This window comes from Heptranchias perlo, chromosome 19 (assembly GCF_035084215.1).
Source record: "Heptranchias perlo isolate sHepPer1 chromosome 19, sHepPer1.hap1, whole genome shotgun sequence".
Lineage (NCBI taxonomy): Eukaryota > Metazoa > Chordata > Chondrichthyes > Hexanchiformes > Hexanchidae > Heptranchias > Heptranchias perlo.
The window spans coordinates 12,903,004-12,924,599 of record NC_090343.1 but is presented as its reverse complement, the minus strand read 5'-3'; the positions used below and the strand labels follow the sequence as shown (position 1 = coordinate 12,924,599).

Below are 21,596 nucleotides of genomic sequence, written 5' to 3'. Positions count from 1 at the left end.
TTCATTCCCAGCTGTCCCAGATCTGACTGAAAAACTGACAGGAGGGAGGCAAGAAATCTAGGCTGAAGTGTCCAAACTACAGCTCATGGTCCACATCCAACGTAAGGTCCTTTGCAATTAGATATAAAGTCTGAGCAACTCTGTTGTACTTGCACTTATATTTCTTCTGATTTTCTGAATTTCATGATTGAATTTCATGGCCTGGAGTTTGGAAGAAGCTGTTCTTAGTGGAGTCCCATCATTGGTAAATGAATCCTAAATCAGAACACCTGGATCTGTTAGCATCCACAACACGTGACTTACATAAATTAACAGCAGTATTGACTCGAACGTTATATGTGGCTCGCAAAGCTCCGTGATATGTGCCTATGTAGCCACAAAGATAAAAAGCTTGGACACTCCTGCTTTAAACAATCCCAGATCTGTGCCAATGGCACTCTTAGCAACAGGTTGCAGTAACTCACCCAATTTTCCCACCCTATCAGGGATACTCTAGGCTTCCACTTGCCACTTCGACAGCTCAGTAAAGACTGGGAAGTCAATGAAAGTAGATGACACTGGCATGTTCCCATGCCAAACTATTCTGTGCTGCAGTATGTTTGCACACCAAGTAATGTTGCACTGGTAAGTTGCTTACACTACAACTTTCATTTATAAAGCATCTTTAATGTACAAAGCATCCAAAAGAGAATTACTCAACAAATTTAAAAATTCAGCACTGGCTCACAATCAATTTTTAAAGAGATCTTAAACACCAAGTGCAACATAATTCAGCTCATCTCTACATCAATCTTAAATACCAAATGCAACGTAATCCTGCTCATCTCTGCATCAAGCCAGTGCATCTGTTCCACTTGGCACAATATTATTTAGATTAATACTGTAAAAGGTTTTCAAACATAAACATTTATTCTTGTTTAAAAGAAACTGGTGCTCTCTGGGCAGGTCATTAAACTATACTTACCGATTGAGTTACCCCTCTTTTAAGTACCCAGTATGTGTTCAGAATAGTATCTATTGACAATAAGAAATGCCAAGGCTTCAGAACAGGTCATAGTGCCCCAGATTTCTTTGATATCACATGTAGAAATCACTTATTACAAATTGGGAGGTTACATGTCTCAACAGCAATAAAAGTTACTTCTTTCAACACATCTGCAGGACATACAGATGAAGCTTCACAATTTCACAATGTAGAATCATTTTGTAATACTGTTGCGGTTAGCACACATGTCAAAGTAAATGGGGCACAGTTTGGGAGTCTATGCTAAAGGCACTATTTAAATGCAAGTTGTTTTAAAAATGTCAAAAAATGAATGGATTAACTTTTGAGTGAAATGTTAATTTATTTAGTTTCAGTTAATTTTATTTGAAGGGGGGGTCTCAAATTGAACAAAATAAAATAGCTACAAATAAAAAAGGAAAAGTTATTGCCTTAATCTTATTGTCTTATACTGAACATGATATGTTCAATATATTGAATATGATAAATGCCGTAAATACCTACTAAATGGTCAGCCACATCACCAGTGAGAGACTCACAGGCAACACCTTTCGTAGTAACGACTTGACAGTTGACGTTTTACCTGACAATCCGCCGAGAAGCCATTTGCACATGCGCAGAACAACCAACAGTTAGACTTATCCCACCTTTCCCACCCTCCCTCTTAGCTGATTGGTTCCCCTACGAAAACAAAAGAAAAATCTGGTACTGCAAGTGGCTAATCGGGCCGTCAATCAAAAAAAAACAATCAACGGGCCCGAACTGTGGTGGAGACCGTTGGTGTGAGGCTCTTGGCATTCTGATTGGTTCGCTTTGCTGTCAATCAAAGAGCGTGGGCGTCGGGAATGGTCGGCGAAGCTGTCAGCCAGGTGGCGTCAGCGCCGTGTAGTTGTGGGAGTCGGGCAACAAGGACGTGTGGCTTCGCCAACGTCAGGGAGCTGAGGGGGGGGTGGGGGGTTTTTTGGAGCGTTTTTTTTTTGTTTTTATTTTATTTTGTTTACGTTTCAGTTTGAAACAAAAAGTTGTTTAGATCGTCAGCCATCATGGGCCTGAGAAAGAAAAGCAAAAATCCTGCCGTCTTCAGTCATGAGTTCGTGATCCAGAACCATGCGGATATCGTGTCGTGCGTCGCAATGGTGATTCTGCTGGGGCTGATGTTCGAGGTAAAGGAAGGCTTAAAGGGCACATGGGCAAAGGGCAGAGGCCCAGACTCGAAAAGAAACAGCCCCACTGCGGGAACAGAGGGAAAATATGCTGGGGCAGTGGTGACCTCAAATGGAATAGGCCAGGTGCATACAGAACTACTGAGCGTTACTCCAAGCTATGCAGTATGTTGGCGGTTTACAGAGGGAATTGTACACATTCATCAGGTTAATGTCTTCTTGCAACCTGCTGCTTTCTACTAAGTGGTATCAATGCTGGCTTCTCTCATTAAACTTAATATTCACGTTTTGAAAGTGAAAGCTGCTGAGTTACAGGTAGCCAGTTTTATTGTAAAAGGTCTTGAGTTTCTCGGTCGTACTCTTATTGGTATTTCAACTTCTACACATTTCATTTTTAATGTAATTCAGATTTTTCAAAAATGAGGTGTTCAGTGAGTACTGAGGAATCTCCAACATTATATGTTTGGACATAATATTTGTTGCCTGCTGGTTGTCTTTGAAGTTATTTTACAATTTGATGATGAAGGTTCGTCCATCGTTGTCGCGAATGACAGCTTTTTCATTTCCAATTGATACAGGTTGTGAGTTCTCAAATGACTAAAGTCTGATTTTAGCAAGGAATGTTTTCCCACACACATGACAACGGATGACAGATTAACCTAAGAGTTGATCTTTCCTTGATTTCCTTTGTGTTCTTTTCTTCGGCTTGATTGAAGCTTTGTCGTGCCATTGTGAATCATCTTTTGTCACTTTTTTCCTGTCGCAATTATCGTGCCCCCATATGTCAGTTGAGATGCCACATTTTTTTAGATTGGTTTTTAGGCAATCCTTATATTTTTTGAACTGACCCATGAGCATTTGCCAAGCTTCAGCATACCATAGAATACCTTCTTGGGTAGTGTAGTATCATGATGTGGAGATGCCGGTGATGGACTGGGGTGGACAAATGTAAGGAATCTTACAACACCAGGTTATAGTCCAACAGTATTTGAAAATCACAAGCTTTCGGAGCTTACCTCCTTCGTCCGGTGAGTCAGGTCACTCACCTGACGAAGGAGGTAAGCTCCGAAAGCTTGTGATTTTCAAATAAAACTGTTGGACTATAACCTGGTGTTGTAAGATTCCTTACAAGTGTAGTATCAGGCATTCGGGCTAAGTCACCAGCCCATCTTAGCTACGCCTTTATTGTCGTTACCTCCATGCTGGCATATTTTCTCTTCTGAAGACCTCAGTGTCTGGAATCTTGGGCCACCATTGAATTTTCATGAGGTTTGTGAAGCAACCTAGATGGAAGTGATTGAGTTTTCTGATGTAGCAACTGTAAGTGGTCCAGCTATCGCACACATACAGTAAAGATGTTATAAATATTGCCTTATAGACCTTCAGATTTGTTGCGAGTTCAGTGCCCCATTTTATCCCATAACCTCTACATTAAAACCTGCAGCATTAATGGTCAACATGGGTTGATGTTTTATATGGAATTTATCTAAAGCTTTGGACCTAATTATAGAAGTTTGTTTGTTAGAAACTATTGTGATTTGAATAGACATGATACCATGGGTTACATCATAACTGGGGAATTCAGAATGCAAATATGTAATGTAATAAAAAAAAGACCTGAATGTTTCAAGTGCTTGGTCTTTTCACTTCTCATCTGCCATTTGATTATGGGCTTGCAGCAGTAGAATACTAAGTGTCAACTTGGCTCAGTGGTAGACTCACCTCTGCATCAGCAGATTGTGATCCTGAAGCTCAATTCAGGACTTCAACTTATAAGTAGGCTGACAATTCAATGCAATAGTCATGGGTGCTGCATTGTCAGAGGTGCCATCTTTTGGATGAGTTGTTAAACCGAGTTCCTGCGTGCATGATCAGGTGGATGTGAAAGAACGCACGGCACTAAGAAGAGCAGGGAGTTAGTTCTCTCAATGTTCTGGCCAACATTCAACATCCGTCAACCAACACCACCAAAGCAAATTAACCAGTCATTCATTTCATTGCTGTTTCTGGAATCTTGCTGTGTGCACATTAGCTGCTGCATTTGCCTACACAGAAACAGTGATTACACTTCAAAAATAATTCACTGGCTGTAAAGTGCTTTGCAACATCCTGAGTTTGTGAAAGGTTTCCATATAAATGCAAGTTCCTTTTTTCTTTAACTAGTTAGACACTTTTTGAATTCCAGACCTTTTGAGATACTGACTGTCAGATGCTTATCTCTGATGAACCCATCTTGGTTGTGTTTAGCTCCTTGGTAGTTTTAATGTCAATAGCATGTAAAATAATGGAATCTATTTTAAGGGACAGGACGGAGGAAGTACTTTTTATAGCAATGTAGCAGGGGAAGTTCCTAGCTCACAAACGTCTTTGAGGATGTTACAGATAAGATGGTATTCCAATAATATAGCTATTTAGACTATTGAAAAACTTTTGACAAAGTCCTACATGAAAACTTCCAGTTAACTTGAAAGCTATGGGAATTTAGAGCAGAGCATGGGACTGGATAGGAAACTAGATTAATCCAAGTACGCCTGAGAGCTGTACATCTTACTGGGAGATAGGTGTTGAGTGAAGAACCTGCTTGGACCTATGTTGTTCATAAATTGCCTGGATATTGAGATAATCAAGTTTGTTGATGATGTTAAAGTAGGGAGAGCAGTAAAGTCAGTTGCGAAAGATTTACGAAAGGATTTAGATTGCTTACATAAAGGGGCTGACAAGTGGCATATGAAATTTAACACACAAATGTCAAGTATTGCATATACGTTGACTGAAAAGATAAGTCACAAGCATTTGCCTGGTGATTGGAAAAAGTCAAATTCCATTTTTGTTAAGTGGAATTCAGTCCATTAATTAGTCAGACTGGCTTATGGGTGCCCGAATCAAATTCTGTTTTTGTTATCTTCCATTTTCTTTGACTTTTACTGGTGTTTTGGGATCACATTCTGGATTTTGTCTATTTTCCATGATTACTGCAAACTGGTGACTTTGGTCATAAGTATGCAATGAGTAGAATTAGCATTAGGATACATAAAAAGACATTGTGTGTCATAGAAGACATGCTATCCAAATGTTTTTTAAAAATTAATTCTCGGGATCTGAGCATTGTTGGCGCGGCTGGCATTTATTGCTCATCCGTAGTTGCCCGTTGGAAAGTTTTGATGGGCTGCCTTTTTGAACACAGCAATAATGAAGGAACGGCGATATATGTCCAAGTCAGGATGGTGTGTAACTTGGAGGTGATGATGTTCTCATGCACCCTTCTAGGTGGTGGAGTTTGGCAAATGCTGCTGAAGATGCTGTGGAGTCTTGTAGGTAGTACACACTGCAGCCACACAAAACCAGTGGTGGAGGAGGTGGATATTTAGGCTAGTGGATGACATGCCGAACAAGCAACTGCTTTGTCCTGGATGGTGTCAAGCTTCTTGAGTGTTGTTGCAGCTGCACCCATTCAGGCAAGTGGAGAGTTTTGCTTGCACTCCTGACTTGTGCCTTGTAAATGGTGGAGAGGCTTTGGGGAGTCAGGAGGTGGGCCATTCATTGTAGAATACCCAGCCTCTGACCTGCTGTAGTAGTCATAAGATTTATATGGCTGGTCCATTTGAGTTTCTATTCAGTGGTGACCGCCAGGTTGTTGATGGTGAGGGACTCAGCAATGGTAGTGTCACTGAATGTTAAAGGGGGGGTGGTTAGGCTCTTTTGTTGGAGATGGTAATTGCTGCGCACATATGAACAATTGACAGGAAAAGACCCTCTGGTCCATCGAGCCTGTCCCATACAAACGTGATACCTTGTGTATCACAATACTCCCCACCCCACCCCACAACATGTGATCTCCTGGGAGAGGCGAAAAACCAGGTAGAAACTCAGGCCAATTTTCGGGATAAAATCTTGGACTTTCCTCTCCGACCCCTTTGGCAATCGAAACTAGTCCAGGAGAACTTGTGTGGCATGTCCATGGTCGATCAATTAAAAAAAACACAATAGAGTGCTAGAATATATATATAGCCAGTGCAATAGAATGTAATACTATTGAAGTCACGTTGAGGCTTTACATGTATTGGTCAGACCATATTTAGTGTGTTCAGTTTAGGACACTGTACAAAAAAGATATGCTTAGAAAAAAAGGAATGCTGTAGAAAAGAGAAACAATATTAATCACAAGTGCAAAGGGCATCCGCTATGAAATTATATTTGTTGAAGCTTAAGCTTTCAAGTCTAGAATGTGGACAATTAATAAGACTTCATTTAAGTACATAAAATATTAAGTGAAGCAGATTATTTTGAAGCATGAACCTGGGAAATAAGTAGCAATGAATAAAAAGTAAATTTGAAACAAATTATTATGTTAGGACGACTTTCTTTACTCAAAATGCCAATAAAACTTGCATCTGTTTTTATCGTTCTGGCTGTTGTTGCACCCTCCCAACTCTGTCTCTAAATTTGCTTCTCCCTCTCTGCGTTCACTCTTTTCACCTTCTCATGTTACTTGCTAAGTTTCATCCAGTTTACTGCAGAATATTTGATTTCCTTCACGTCCCTACTTCCTTCTGACCCATTTGCTATTTTCTTGTGCTTGTTGTTTTCTCTGTGATTTGTTATTGACTTGTTTGCCACAGTGGAACAAGTTGATCCTTCTCACAAAGCATGAAACACTGATTTCATAATTAAAAATACTTATTCAAGTCACCAAAAATAGAGCATTGTATAAAAACTAGGGTGTTGCCATGTTTATTGAACTTGTGAACCTGCCCTGACATTAACCACTTTTTATTGATTGCACGTTATGTGTTTGGTTTTAAAGGTTAAGCCTATCTCACCAGAACCATGTGGAATTCACTATTACATTTGCTGTGTTCAAACTTTTATAATTTTAAATTTACAACATGGAAAAGGAAAGTATACTGATGCAAGTGTTACTGAACCATTGTGATGTAGCAACTGGAAATGCTGAGAATATTCTATCATCACTGCCCCCAATATATACAATATATAAACATTTGGAAATGGTTGGGTTATTTATGTGCTGGTATTTTTAGAGACATTTTGGAAATATTTATGGTAGATGCAGATACCAAAATCTACTTGCTTGGGGATATTGATTCTCCGTTTTGGTTAAAAACAGTAGCAGTTTAAGTAGAGACTGGCATTATCACGTTCATTCTAGTAACGTAGGCATAACTAAGCTAAGCTCAGTTTATCCATTCTTTTTGCGATTAATCTACCTTACAGTTTAAACTATAAAATGGTTCTATGGATCAAATTTAAAACACCTATCTAGCTCTCCATAGTAGCAATGATGTTTTTCAAATTAATTTCAAGGAGAGACAATACCTGTCTCATGGAATTTTCAGTGTGCAATTCACATACCAGTAACTCTAGATAAAAGACTTGTAAACCTGTACTTTGTATAGAAAGATTTAGAATATGCAAATTGAATCCAATTTTAAGAGGAGTGAAAATGTAGGTTATAGCAGATTACTGTATGTAGGTTATAGCAGATTACTGTATTTATTTATTCTGCAAAGTTGAACTATTTTGCATGTTCTTTTGAGCTTCTTGTGTAACTATGATGATAGGAATAGGAAATATCCTTTAGTGAACTCTTTATATTGTTGACTTTAGTGACCACACAAAAGAACATACTCGAAGATGTATGAGTTCTGTATTGGGGAAGGAACTATTTAAAAAATGCATGATTTTGGAAAGAGCTGCAGTTTTATCTCTTTACCTTCTAGAGATTTGTATAACAATTCTTGGCATTTTAACTAAGAAGGTGAGCAGATTTGTGTAAATTTCAGTAAAGCCTTGGTCCAGTAAAATGTTTTACAGGGAAATTTCACTTTGGTTTCACCGCCAGAATTGCAGAGTTTGTACTGGAGTATAGCTATTGCTCTGCAAATAGGGCTTAGAGTTGTCGTGTTTTGAATTTATTTTTGTTCACTCTCGGGATGTGGATGTCACAGGCCAGGCTGGCATTTGTAGCCCATCCTTAGCTGCCCTGAGAAGGTGGTGGTGGGCCGCCTTCTTGAACCATTGGTAGCGGTTTAGTACAACTGAGTGGCTTGCTAGGCCACCTCAGAGTTAAGGGTCAACCAAGTTGGTGTGGGACTGGAGTCACACATAGGCCAGATTGGGTAATGATGGCAGGTTTCCTTCCTTAAATAACATTAGTGAATCGGTTGGGGTTCTATGACATTCTGATAGCTTCATGGTCATTTTTATTTACTGATACCAGCTTTTTATTTCCAGATTTCTTTCACTGGAATTAAAATTCTTGCACTGCTGTGGTGGGATCTGAACTTACATTCCCTAGATTATTAGTCTAGGCCTCTGCATCTGTTGCCATTTATGCAACAGGCAAACCAAAATTTAGTATAGGATGCAAATGTTGCTGTTGGGCATAATGGCTGCTTCTGGCTGTGTTGACCATAGGTTTTTAAACTGGGGTCCCAGCAGGCCTGCAAAGTTATCAGATTTCTCACTGGGCCAAAATATACAATGTGTTGTCGGCATAATGTCTTGAGAAATTTGTGTTTATTTGATGTACTAATACATTATTTCTGTTACATACCAATAAAGATGTTTTCTGGAATGACGGTATGACAGTACTGTCTTCCTTTGGCCTTTTGAAAGTTGGACAGTGGGTTTTAGGGAATGTATTAGCGTTTGCAGGCTCATCCGTTTCCCCCCCTCCCCCCAACGTAACACGAGGAAAAGTTTGAAAACCACTGATGTAGACTATATATGATGGGGTGGATTTTTTTAAGATAATGAACTTATTTTGAATAAGGAGCCTGTCAGACATTAGATGTTGACATTTGAGATAGAAGACCAAGTTTGGAATTTTGGTCTGTTATCTTATGTGCAGCCTGAAGTAATGTTAAATTCTAGCTCTCGATGTATACTTAGGTGGCAATGTGTTGCAGCACATTGAAGTTCCACTAGCATTCTAACACACTGTGCTATGGAATGAGGCAAGAGCAAAAATATATAAATAGAGATGACGTCAATATACTCACATTTTCATATGAGTAAAAGATCTTTATTTGGAAACAGCTTTATTTTCTATTATGTTGGTGAACCAGTGGCTTTTACAGCAAACTGAGAGTTCCCCCAATGGTATATAACACAGCTTGCATATATGTAGCGTCTAACATAGGAATGGGCCCAAGATGCTTCATAGTAGTACTGAGCCGTGCAGGCCACAAGGCTGTGAGTTTGATTTTTATGCTGATTTCATATCCCGTGTTGAAATTAGTTAATTGAAGTGTGACAGTTCACCTCTATTCCCTGGACTGTTGGGGGTGGGGTGGGGGGAGGAGGAGGAGGAGGAGGAGGAGGAGGAGGAGTGGTGGTGGGGGGGTAGGGTAGGGTAGGGTAGGGGGAAGTCAGCCAGGATTGCCACCCTATCTAGTGATACCTGCTGGAAAATGCGTGTGTGGCTATTGGGTGCGGACAGGGGCTCTATGGTTAAATAGGCTGACAAAGTTTACGTTTTGTGCTCACACATGAAATGTGGCACCAGGGTGAGATGCTAGAGGGAGCTTGACACTTGGGGAACTGTACCCCAGCAAGGATCAGAGGAATTTGTTTTGGTTGGGGGGGGGGGGGGGGGCGGGGAAATAAGACCAGTAGTTTTCATAAGTTACCTCTCATTGTGTAGCGGTTCTGCAGGCTTCATTTTGGGTATTGCTCACAGTATAATTGCAACTACTGCAATTTCAACACTAGTCAGTGTGTTTTAAAATTATTTTTGAACATTCAGATGGGATTTTTGGTTCTCAGGTACTCACTTTCCACCTGTTAATGAATAGGCCATCATCCAGATGAGTCAAAAAGCAGTGGAACACTCTTCCTTTTGAGACTTCGATATCATATGAACAGCAATTAGTGGTTGGTTCTTCCCTGATCCAGACGGCCTCATTCTGTGACTGTATCTTCTTTTATTTTTTCTCCAGTTGTCCAGAAAACCAGGAAAAAGTTGCTTTTTCACTTTGTTACTTCGGTGTTTCCATGCTGGGTTCATGTATAAATAGTATGAATGCATCTCCTGAGGTATTTCTCAGAACAGATGTTGGCATTTGCACATTGCCACTGGAAGAATTTGGAAAGAAGTTTGTGAGAAACAGTGGAGTAGGTGTTTATCAGTTGGTTTGTGCAAAATAAGTGTTTTCTCTTACCTGCTGCAGGTAGATAAAATTTGTTCCCCTCACATTTTACAGTTAATAAATAAATATGTGCACGTGATGGTTATATTACATAAGTAAACATTCTCTTGATTAGAATTACTTGCAAGAGTTTAAAAATTGTTGATGTTTTATACAAAAAAATTCACTGTTGCTGTTGAAGTATTCACTACTGGCTATTTATTGTTGTCATTCCTCAGCCATTGCTGAAAGGGCTGGAGCTGACAACAGCCTTCCTGTAAGTTATTTTAAAAATTCCTCCTCACATTGAAATGTGGTTGTTTTATGTAGATTCAAATGGGAGGCAGCCTAAGTGCATGCTGTTTCCACGTATGACCTTACACAGAGACATACTGGCTTATGCAGGGAGCTGTAGCCAGCTATTTTACTGGAGCTTGAACTGACATACTGATAGCTCTAGGAAGCCTTATGAACTCAAGCCTCTCTGAGAGCGACAAGCTACTGACAGAAAATGTTATTAATGGCGTTTGAAACACAGAAAATGCCAGTGTACGGGTAAATTTAATAATTTTCTTGTAAAATTTCTAATTTTTAATGTCGACATGATGTTAAAAACCTTATTGCTAGGTGTAAGTGCTCAACATACTGGAGAAACCAAGATGACAGCCAGAAAAAAGGGTTTTCAAACTATATTTTGAGTAATTTGATTAGTTCTTTTTCCTTTTATTGGTAGATTTGCAGACTTCTCATCCATGATGAGTTGTTCGCGTATGTGCTTGGTGAGTCCTCATTGGAAGTTTCTCATCTTGCTTTGCTTGCGGTCGATTTGTGTGTTCCCCTACCCATTAAATTGTGATTGGCTCAATTTCCTATTCATCAAACAACAACAAATCAGGGGCAAGTGGTGACTCACACTCTGTACATCAAGTGACAAAGTGCACATTAAGTGCAATGTTTTTATAATTTCAAGCACCCAATGTTAGATCAGATGTTTCCAAGTCACAAGCAAAGCCAGCTCCTCATTCTGTCCTACCTACTGCAACGCATAACGTTTAAATATTTTGTATACCAACCATCTACATCGTCTCTCTGAGTGCAATTGCCAGCTTGTGCCAAATGATGGGCAGTTTTGCCTAATGGCAGTTTTACCCATTTCCCTTACTCTTCACTGCAAGAGTTTTAGTGCAGGCATTCTGATTTGGATTCTGACCCATGTGTCAGAAATGAAAAGATAGTATGTTAACCCGTGACATTCAGCCAGTTTGCAAAAATATTGTTTACAATTCTTTACAAGAACTTCTGGAATTTTCATGAAAGTATTGTAAGAATATAAGAAATAGGAGCAGGAGTAAGCCTGCTCCGCCATTTAATATGATCATGGCTGATCTTTGATCTCAACTCCACTTTCCCGCCCAATCACCATATCCCTTGATCCCCTTAGTCCAAAAACCTATCAACCTCAGTCTTGAATATACTCAACAATTGAGCATCCACAGCCCTCTGGGGTAGAGAATACCAAAGATTCACAACGCTCTATGTGAAGAAATTCTTCCTCATCTCAAGTCTAAATCACCCAACCCTTATCCTGAGACTATGCCCCCTAGTTTTAAACTCTCCAGCCAGGGGAAACAGCCTCTCCGCATCTACCCTGTCGAGCCCTCTAAGAATTTTATACGCTTCAATAAGATCGCCTCTCATTCTTCTAAACTCCAGAGAATATAGGCCCATTCTTCTCAATCTCTCTTCCTAGGACAACCCTCTCATCCCAGGAATCAACCTGGTGAACCTTTGTGGCACCGCCTCTAAGGCAAGTATATCTTTCCTTAGGTAAAGAGACCAAAACTGTACACAGTACTCCACATACATTCTCACCAAAGCCCTGTACGATTGTAGCAAGGCTTCCTTATTCCTCTCCTCCAACCCCCTTGCAATAAAGCCAACATACCATTTGCCTTCCTAATTGCTTGCTGTACCTGCATGTTAACTTTCTGTGTTTCATGTACAAGGACACCAAAATCTCTCGACACCAACATTTAATAGTTTCTCACCATTTAAAAAATATTCTGTTTTTTTATTCTTCCTACCAAAGTGAATAACCTCGCATTTCCCCACATTATACTCCATCTGCCACCTTCTTGCCCACTCATTTAACCCTTTGTAGATTCTTTGTGTCCTCCTCATACCTAGCTTTGTATCGTCAGCAAACCTGGATTTATTACACTCGGTCCCTTCATCTAAGTCATTAATATAGATTGTAAATAGCTGAGGCCTAAGCACAGATCCTCACGGCACCCCACTAGTTACAGCCTGCCAACCTGAAAATGACTCGTTTATTCCTACTCTCTGTGCTCTGTCCGTTAACCAATCCTCTATCCATGCTAATATATTACTCCCAACCCTGTGAGCTCTTACTGTTAAGTGTTTCTGTTGAAATTTTGACTTCTGCATCGAAACTTAGTTTCAAAGAATCAGAAAGACTGTCTACAATATGTAGCTAACTGTTCTGGGTGGAGTGAATAGACTGCAGCTGCTCACTTGTGCTTGTGTGCAGAATGATGCTTCCCTCAACAGTGTGTAGGACAGTGACAGATGCAATAGAAGGCTGCCTATTGTGTGTGTCTCTCACTCCAGCTGTCTAGAAAGATGTGAGGTCATCTGGGTTAGAGGTCTGCTGCAGTAACTGATTTTAATTTTTTTTAGTGCTTCCAGTGGCTTAATTGCATAAGCACTTGGTGATGTGGCATTGAGCCACACAGAGTTGAAAGGTACCAGGTTGAATCCGAGGTCTTTCAGATGATCTCTTGGGGTAGAAGTTGCTACATTTGATCTCATGTCTTCTGCATAGGGAGAGGGAAAAATCGGCTAGGGTTGCACTTCTGGTCACTATCCAAGAACCTTGTGCTGAAAATGTACATGATTGCCCCACAGTTCCGTTGCATACCGGCACTGACAGACTTGAAAGTCGGATTAAGGAAGAAAATTGAAGAGGGGGGAGAAATGTAGGAGAGTGAGGGTATGGTTGACTTGTATTATAAATTGTAAACAATTTTACAACACCAAGTTATAGTCCAGCAATTTTATTTGAAATTCACAAGCTTTCGGAGGCTTCCTCCTTCCTCAGGTGAACGTGGAAATGAAAACGTTCACCTGAGGAAGGAGGAAGCCTCCGAAAGCTTGTGAATTTCAAATAAAATTGCTGGACTATAACTTGGTGTTGTAAAATTGTTTACAATTGTCAACCCCAGTCCATCACTGGCATCTCCACATCATGTATTAAAAATGAATATGGCATACAACTCTTAATTGTGTGAAAATAAATTCTAATTTGCCATATTTTTTTATATGGCATTCCAGTTTGGTACTTCGTTCCCAGAATGAGTAATTTTATAGACTAAAAGTAGATGGATAGCAGAAGTAACATAGTCTAACCTTGACTTTTGTTTTTGCAGTTTATGGAGTGTCTTTTTCATAAAATCGAACTTTCAAAAAAGTTTTGTTCACTTACTATAGCTGATATTTTTGTATAAATTGCAAATATTCGATTTTCAATCATAGTTCCTTGTGTGCAAGAGTGCACCACAGCTTTGTAACAAAGAACCATTTTCTTTTGTTTCTTATAATTTTTGAACATCTTAAAGTTTAGACAGCTGTTTGAATAGGAGGACTGCAGGAGCACTGTATTAGGACTCTGTCCTTTCACCTTTGTTGTTTGGATTCAAATCCAGTCAAGCACAAAAAGATTTAAGGTCTTTTATGTTACTGGGTTGTGATGATTCTAAGAAAATTAAGGAGTCACAATTTAGTTTCTGGTGGGCCAAATCCACTGCATAAAACTGCCCACCAAATAGCCTTATAACAGTCTCATTCAAATGTTATAAGGATTACTGGTGTGAGAAATGGGGACGGTCACACTGCTGCAATCAGAGGTGCCCTGTATTATAATCACAAGGTAATTACAGATGAGGACGACCATTTGATCCATCTTAGTTCATCCATTCAGAATGGCCCTAAAGTCCTCATTGCTGTGCCTAATTGGTTCTTAAATGATTCCACAACTCTGTCATGGAGTTCTATCTGTTATCACTGATTTGTGAACAAAAACCTTCTTGCTATCAGTCCTTTTACTAGTTTGCACCTGTGACCTCTTATTCTGCTCTCAGTTTAATTTAATTTTGTAGATTTATCTTTTCTTTACCGATAACTATCTTGTATACCTCCTTTAAGATCACCTCTTAGATTCAAGGTTGAAAAGCCCATGTTTCGCCAATCTTTCCTCACAACTCAGCATTCTGTTGGCTTTGTTTATAGCTGCTGTGTTTTGGTTGGATGCGTTGAGTGTTCAGTTTACTAAGACTCTTAGGTCTTTTTTTAACTTCATTCGTAGCTATTTCAACACCATTCATGGATTACTTGTGTTCACCATTTTTCCTTCCTATTACTCCCTCAATTGAAAACTTCACGCACCAACTGTATAGTGAGTCTGTCATGATGCATCACTACCCTGTTCTCCCTGATACCACCCCACCCCACCCCACCATGAAAAAGGAATAAACTGCCATAATCCTATTTCATCTAATTTCTTGAACTAAAGGTAATTTCTGGCCAGTAATTGCTTCCGTTTTTACCACTTCACATATGCTCTTCTGCTTCATGCTAATGAGGTCACTTGTTTTTAATTGTTCCCAGGTAACAATTCTCTACATAATTGAATCAAAAAGTTCACGTAACTTGTAAGTAGACTGAAGGAAACCTGGCAGTGAATTATGAGCAGTTCAGAAATTGGCCCACACAGCTTACAAATTTTCATGTGAGTCCTATGATTCAACCTCACTCCTTGGTATCTGTAAGGAATACTGCAGGAACAGAATGCCGGAGGAAAGTCTCCATTAATGTGAAATTACGATTTTGATACTTTCCAGAGTCAGCACCCTCATGCAATTAATATACTGGTGGCAATCACAAAAGAATAGTTTTGATATTATCAAAGATTATTGATTTATTGAAATTCCATAAATAAATATTAAAAACAAATCATGTTGGATGCGAGATACAGTTTGTAATCTAATCTCAGGCTTAGGTGATGGTTATAAATCATCCAAGTCTTGCTCTGGTGGTTTGACATCGTCTGAATTCCTCTATTAAATTATAGCCTTGTGACTCACCCCCAGTGAGTGCACTTTAGCGCAGAGTACCAGGTGCTGAATGTGATGTTAAAATCAAAAAGGAAGTTTTTTTTTTTAGCTGTGTAATTTCACCAACACTTTTCCAAGTATGTCTTCTGTCATGCTTGAAATAACCGCAAAATGGAGTCAGCGTGTAACTGAATATGAGTGGCAGGATTCAGCAGCTGTCACACTCCATTTTATGAATATAGGCACACCATTTAAATGGAGGTGGAAAATCAGTGCCAGAAGTGTTCTCTGATTTAGTTCTTGTGTAGATATCGACATTTCCATCCCCTTTCCTGGCTCCATAATATCCTGTCCCTGAGGACAGGATATTATGGAGCCAGACTGTAATATCTCCTTCCCCAATATGAGCTCTGAGGCTGTCTTCATATATTTTAAAGTAAGACATTCCACAGATAAACAGTATTGTTAGTTTGACTCAGTTGGTAGTGTTCTAGCCTTTGACTCAGTTGGTAATGTTCTAGCCTTTGTTTTAAAAGATTACGGGTTCAAGCAGCATTTCACATAATTTAGGCTGACACTCCAGTGCAGCATTGAGGAAGCATTGCATAGTGAGAGGTGCAGTTCTTTGGATGAGATGTTAAAGCAAGTCCCTTTCTGCTGTTGGCACAATTACAAGAAAAACGGGAGTTTTCCTGATGTCCTAGCCTAAATTCCACCTGAGCACCACCAAAATCGATGAAATTGACTCTATGCTCTTTGTGAGATCTTGTGTCACTTTTGCCTACATAACACTGTACTTCAAAATAGTTTGTTTTATGTGAAGTGCTTTGAAACATTGATGATGGATTAGTAGTTTTGGATTGCTTTATCAATTAGCTGTCATGGACACCATGGGCGGAATGACCTCCTCCTGTGCTGTTGATTTCTATGGTTCTATGATTCGGCACTGTGTAATGCAAATCTTTCTGTTCATGCAGTTGACCAGACATGAAACTTGAATTATCTGGCAAGCCCCAGTTGTGGAAATAATTATATTTAGTGGCAAGTCGAGACCAGTCCTGTTTACTATACATTTCAAATCAAATGAAATCTACACACTTCATATTTAGGAATGCTGTGAGTCAAATGATGGTTACACAGGCATTGTAGGACTGGCAAGTCAGGCAGCAGCTGTAGAGAAAGAAACAGAGTTAACGTTTCAGGTCGAAGACCTTTTGTCAGAACTGGAAGATGTTAAAGAGTTAACAGTTTTTAAGCAAGTACAGAGCCAGGGAATGGAGGGAGGGGAAGAATCTCTTCACTTTCTGAGCTTTTCCAGCACTTTCTGTTTTTATTTCAGATTTCCAGCATCCACAGTATTTTGCTTTTAACTGTAGTACTGGCCATGGGATCAGATAATATCGTGCATGTGTTGCAATACTGGATACAGGAGAGGATTTTTAATGTAATGGGTTGCCAGAATGACACAGTTAATCTGATCAAAAGTCCAGTATTTTAATTTTTTTTCAAATTGCAACTAGTTTGTTCTGTGCTAAATCTTTTTATATGTATGGACATGTGTGTGTATATATATTTTGCATCTAGTGTATGTTTTGTACATCACACACATTTCTGTGTCATATTTAAACCTGATGACCTCATCTTTCCTATACATCAATTGGCAACAAATCACAACAGGTAGGGAATGTAACAACTGGTAAGTAGTAGGTGGGAACAAAAAACACCAATCATGGAGTTCAAAAACAGGCATACAGCGAATAGGTACCAATGATTTAAAAAAAAGGAAAACAAAGAAATTGGCGAAGATACTTTTTCAAAATCCTTTTGACCACTGTCTTGCTTTCTCCACTAAGTTGAAGACTTAGTACTGGAAATAAGGGTTGTAACAGAATAAAAACATAAATTACAATATTTACAAAATAATGATTATACATTATACATGAACAACATAACAATCGGGCCAGGACCTACTCCGTTAATGGTAGGGCGTTGGGGAGAGTTATAGAACAAAGAGATCTAGGAGTACAGATTCATAGCTCCTTGAAAGTGGAGTCACAGGTGGATAGGGTGGTGAAGAAGGCATTCAGCATGCTTGGTTTCATTGGTCAGAACATTGAATGCAGGAGTTGGGATGTCTTGTTGAAGTTGTACAGGGCATTGGTGAGGCCACACTTGGAGTACTGTGTACAGTTCTGGTCACCCTATTATAGAAAGGATATTATTAAACTAGAAAGAGTGCAGAAAAGATTTACTAGGATGCTACCGGGACTTGATGGTTTGACTTACAGGGAGAGGTTAGACAGACTGGGACTTTATTCCCTGGAGAGTAGGAGGTTAAGGGGTGATCTTATAGAAGTCTATAAAATAATGAGGGGCATCGATAAGGTCGATAGTCAAAATCTTTTCCCAAAGGTAGGGGAGTCTATAACGAGGGGGCACAGATTTAAGGTGAGAGGGGAGAGATACAAAAGGATCCAGAGGGGCAATTTTTTCACTCAAAGGGTGGTGAGTGTCTGGAACGAGCTGCCAGAGGCAGTAGTAGAGGCGGGTACAATTTTGTCTTTTAAAAAGCATTTGGACAGTTACATGGGGAAGATGGGTATCGAGGGATATGGGCCAAGTGCAGGCAATTGGGACTAGCTTAGTGGTATAAACTGGGCGACATGGACATGTTGGGCCGAAGGGCCTGTTTCCATGTTGTAACTTCTATGATTCTATGATTCTATACTAAAGGTGGAGAGGCAGAGGTGTTTAGGAAGGGAATTCCATAGGGTGGAACCTAAGCGGCTGAAGGCATGACTACCAATGGTGGGGCAAAGGGAGGGGTGCTGCACAAAAGGGCGGAATCACGGGAATGGACAGTTTAGGGGCATTGTAGGACTGGAGGAGGTTTCTGAAATAGAAAAGGGGGAGGTAATGGAAGGATTTGAATGCAAGGATGAGAAATTAAATTTGAAGTATTGAAGAACTGAAAGCCAATGTAGGTCAATGAGGACAGGAGATAATTGGTACAGGATAGGGTACAGACAGCAGAGTTTTGAAGGATCTAAAGTTTACAGATGGTGGATGATGGGAGGCTGGTCATACGAGTATTGGAGTAATGGAGCCTGGAGGTGACAAAGGCATGTATGCGTGTTTCAGTGGCAGCTGAAGTGAGATGGGGAGGATGGAAGTAAGTGGTTTTTGTGATGGAGAGGATTTGGGGTCGAACAAGTTACCGAATTGCAAACAGCCTGGTTCAACCTGAGAGGGTGGCACGGGTAGGGAGGAAGTTGGGTTCATTCAGAACTGGATGTTATACAAATACAACATATAATATCTGACAAATTAAAAGTTGCCCTTTGAGGTTTTTTATTTTCATTTATATTTTGTAATGTAATTTAAATGTTTGCAGCAGCTGTATTTTTGTGTTTTAGAGAAAAATCAAAGTAATCAACAAAAACAGCTTAATTTGGGGAAAATTCTGGAAAAAATGTACCATTATTTGTTCAGTAAGTGTGTACTACAGGGAAAAATAACAACAAAAATGGCCTTCCAACCAGATTACAGATAGAATAAAGAATGGCGAGTGAGTGTGTTGTGCAGAGAATTGTTAAAGAACAGCTGACCCTGATTGGTCCAGTCACGTGCATCTTTTTCACAGATATAAATTATCATCACTGTGTGTGTCTGTATTTTGTTTGTCCACTGTACAGAAAGGTTTCTGACAAGATTATAGATAAGGGGCATACAAGCATTGGTGATGATGCATCAGAAGAGCAATACAAATAATTCTAAGAGTAAAAGGGATGAACTATGAAGAAAGCTTTTTTTTAAAAAAAACTCAATCTCTGTAGTCTAGACAGAAGATAATTAAGTGAGAAATTTTGTGGAAATATATTAAGTATCTGGAATATTTACTTCAAAATAAGCAGGATAATCGCACCAGAGGTTACAAGTAAAGTGATAAAAGTAAATTTAATTCTGACACCATAGAATTTCAACATATAAAGGGTGATGAATGTCTGGAATAATCAGCCAGGCAAGAGATTGTAAAGCAAAAGTAATCAGCTGCTCCACTCTGAGGCCAATATTAGCTCTCCTATCATTGTTACTGGCTAAGATCAGAGAAAGCATAGATTAGGAATTGAAGCTGGGACCTTCTTGTATGTACAACTTAGTACAACACTGGGTGGTGACTTTTCCACTAGGCTACTGGAGACTCCTGTGCACTACTTGACAAGAGGGAAAATAATCTTCAACATGAAACTAAATGGACCTCATTTGAGTAAAAATTAGGATTAAGGCCTGCATTTATTACATTTGTTGCAGTGATCAATCCTGATATGTGGGAGGTTACTGTATATGGGTGAGAAGCTGATTATGTTTCAGGTAATATGGCTTCCCAAGCTAGTTGGGCTGATGAATGAACAATGTCACATGACTGGTGTAGGCCTGAAGCTCTGTAATGGAAATTATTTGAAGTTGGAAGGAGCTACTTGTTCTGCTTAAACAAACCTTTTAGTGACCCCCCCCCCCCCCCACCCACCAGGTATTGTTAGAGATTTTTGATAAAGAAAGAAGCAAATTAATTTAACCTTTCCTTAAGTTTTTTATTTCTTGGTCCTCGTGATAAAAACCTCCACCTCATCGCCTTTCACGTAATTGTTATATGTGAGGGGACCAAATTCTTTATTTATTTACATGCAGTGAGTACGGAAAGCATTATTCCAGGAACCAATCGTAAAACAGTCACTTCACTTTTTCTTGGCAGATCTCCTACAAACTTCTTTCGAAATGGTTTTAGTGGAGATGTCAACCCTTCCCCCGCCCCCCCACAACACATTATAGAACTCACGGTGAGCAATGCCATGGGAGATCCTCTGGTATATGTAAAAGTTTGGAGACCCATTTGTTACACGTTGTTACGTGTAAATTTCAGTGTTATACTTTTTTTTTAAGAGTAAGAAAGCCACTCATTTCCTGGTTTATTCCGACCTTAGAGTGGAACTGCAGATTTGTAAACAACTACTAGTCTATAGAGAAGCAGTTGACCTGCGATCTTCCCAGTCTGTGTGTCTCTCCGCTCCTCACCGGACATTCGGCTATCCTTTCGGCTGGGGATCGTGTGTGGTGCAGGATGGCCTAAGAAAAAGAGGGGGAGAAAAGCCCTAAAAAGAGGCCATCCCCTATGGACAGGCCCTGCGAATACACAGGATCTGCTCAGACGAGGAGGAACGCGATGGACACCTACAGACGCTGAAAGACGCACTCGTAAGAACGGGATATGACGCTCGACTCGTCGATTGACAGTTCTGACGGGCCACAGCAAAAAATCGCATAGACCTCCTCAGAAGACTAACACGGGACACAACCAACAGAATACCCTTCGTCATCCAGTACTTCCCCAGAGCGGAGAAACCACGCCATGTTCTTCGCAGCCTTCAACATGTCATCAATGACGGCGAACACCTTGCTAAGGCCATCCCCACGCCTCCACTACTCGCCTTCAAACAGCCACCCAACCTCAAACAGACCATCGTTCGCAGCAAATTACCCAGCTTTCAGGAGAACAGCGTCCATGACACCACACAACCCTGCAACGGCAACCTCTGCAAGACATGCCAGATCATCGACACAGATACCACCATCATACGAGAGGACACCACCCACCAGGTACATGGTTCATACTCCTGCGACTCGGCCAACGTTGTCTACCTCATACGTTGCAGGAAAGGATGCCCCGGAGCATGGTACATCGGCGAGACCATGCAGACACTGCGACAACGGATGAACGGACACCGCGTAACAATCGCCAGACAGGAGGGTTCCCTCCCAGTCGGGGAACACTTCAGCAGTCAAGGACATTCAGCCTCCGATCTTCGGGTAAGGGTTCTCCAAGGCGGCCTTCGAGACACACGACAATGCAAAATCATCAAGCAGAAATTGATAGCCAAGTTCCACACCCATGAGGATGGCCTCAACCGGGATCTTGGGTTCATGTCATGCTACATGTAACCCCACCAGCGAAAAAAAGTTATCTGTTTTTAATACAACTGGTCATTCTCTCTCTTTCTCTGCCTTTCGGGTCTCTCTCGCGCGCTCTCTCTCTCTTTCTGTGTCTTTGTGTTCTGACTGTTTGTGTATTCACTAGTCTTGTATGTAATGT

The 21,596-nt window shown here is 40.2% G+C and overlaps 1 protein-coding gene across 1 annotated transcript in view; it reads left to right on the top strand.

Annotated features, from left to right (window-relative positions):
• The first annotated feature begins 1,966 nt into the window (after positions 1-1,966).
• LOC137335165 (translocating chain-associated membrane protein 1-like 1) overlaps positions 1,967-21,596 on the top strand; it is an 84,949-nt gene continuing 65,319 nt past the window's right edge. Inside the window, exon 1 of the mRNA XM_068000329.1 lies at positions 1,967-2,166. Coding sequence (XP_067856430.1) covers positions 2,047-2,166 — 120 coding nt within the window. The 5' untranslated portion in view covers positions 1,967-2,046. The remainder of the gene's footprint in view (positions 2,167-21,596) is intronic.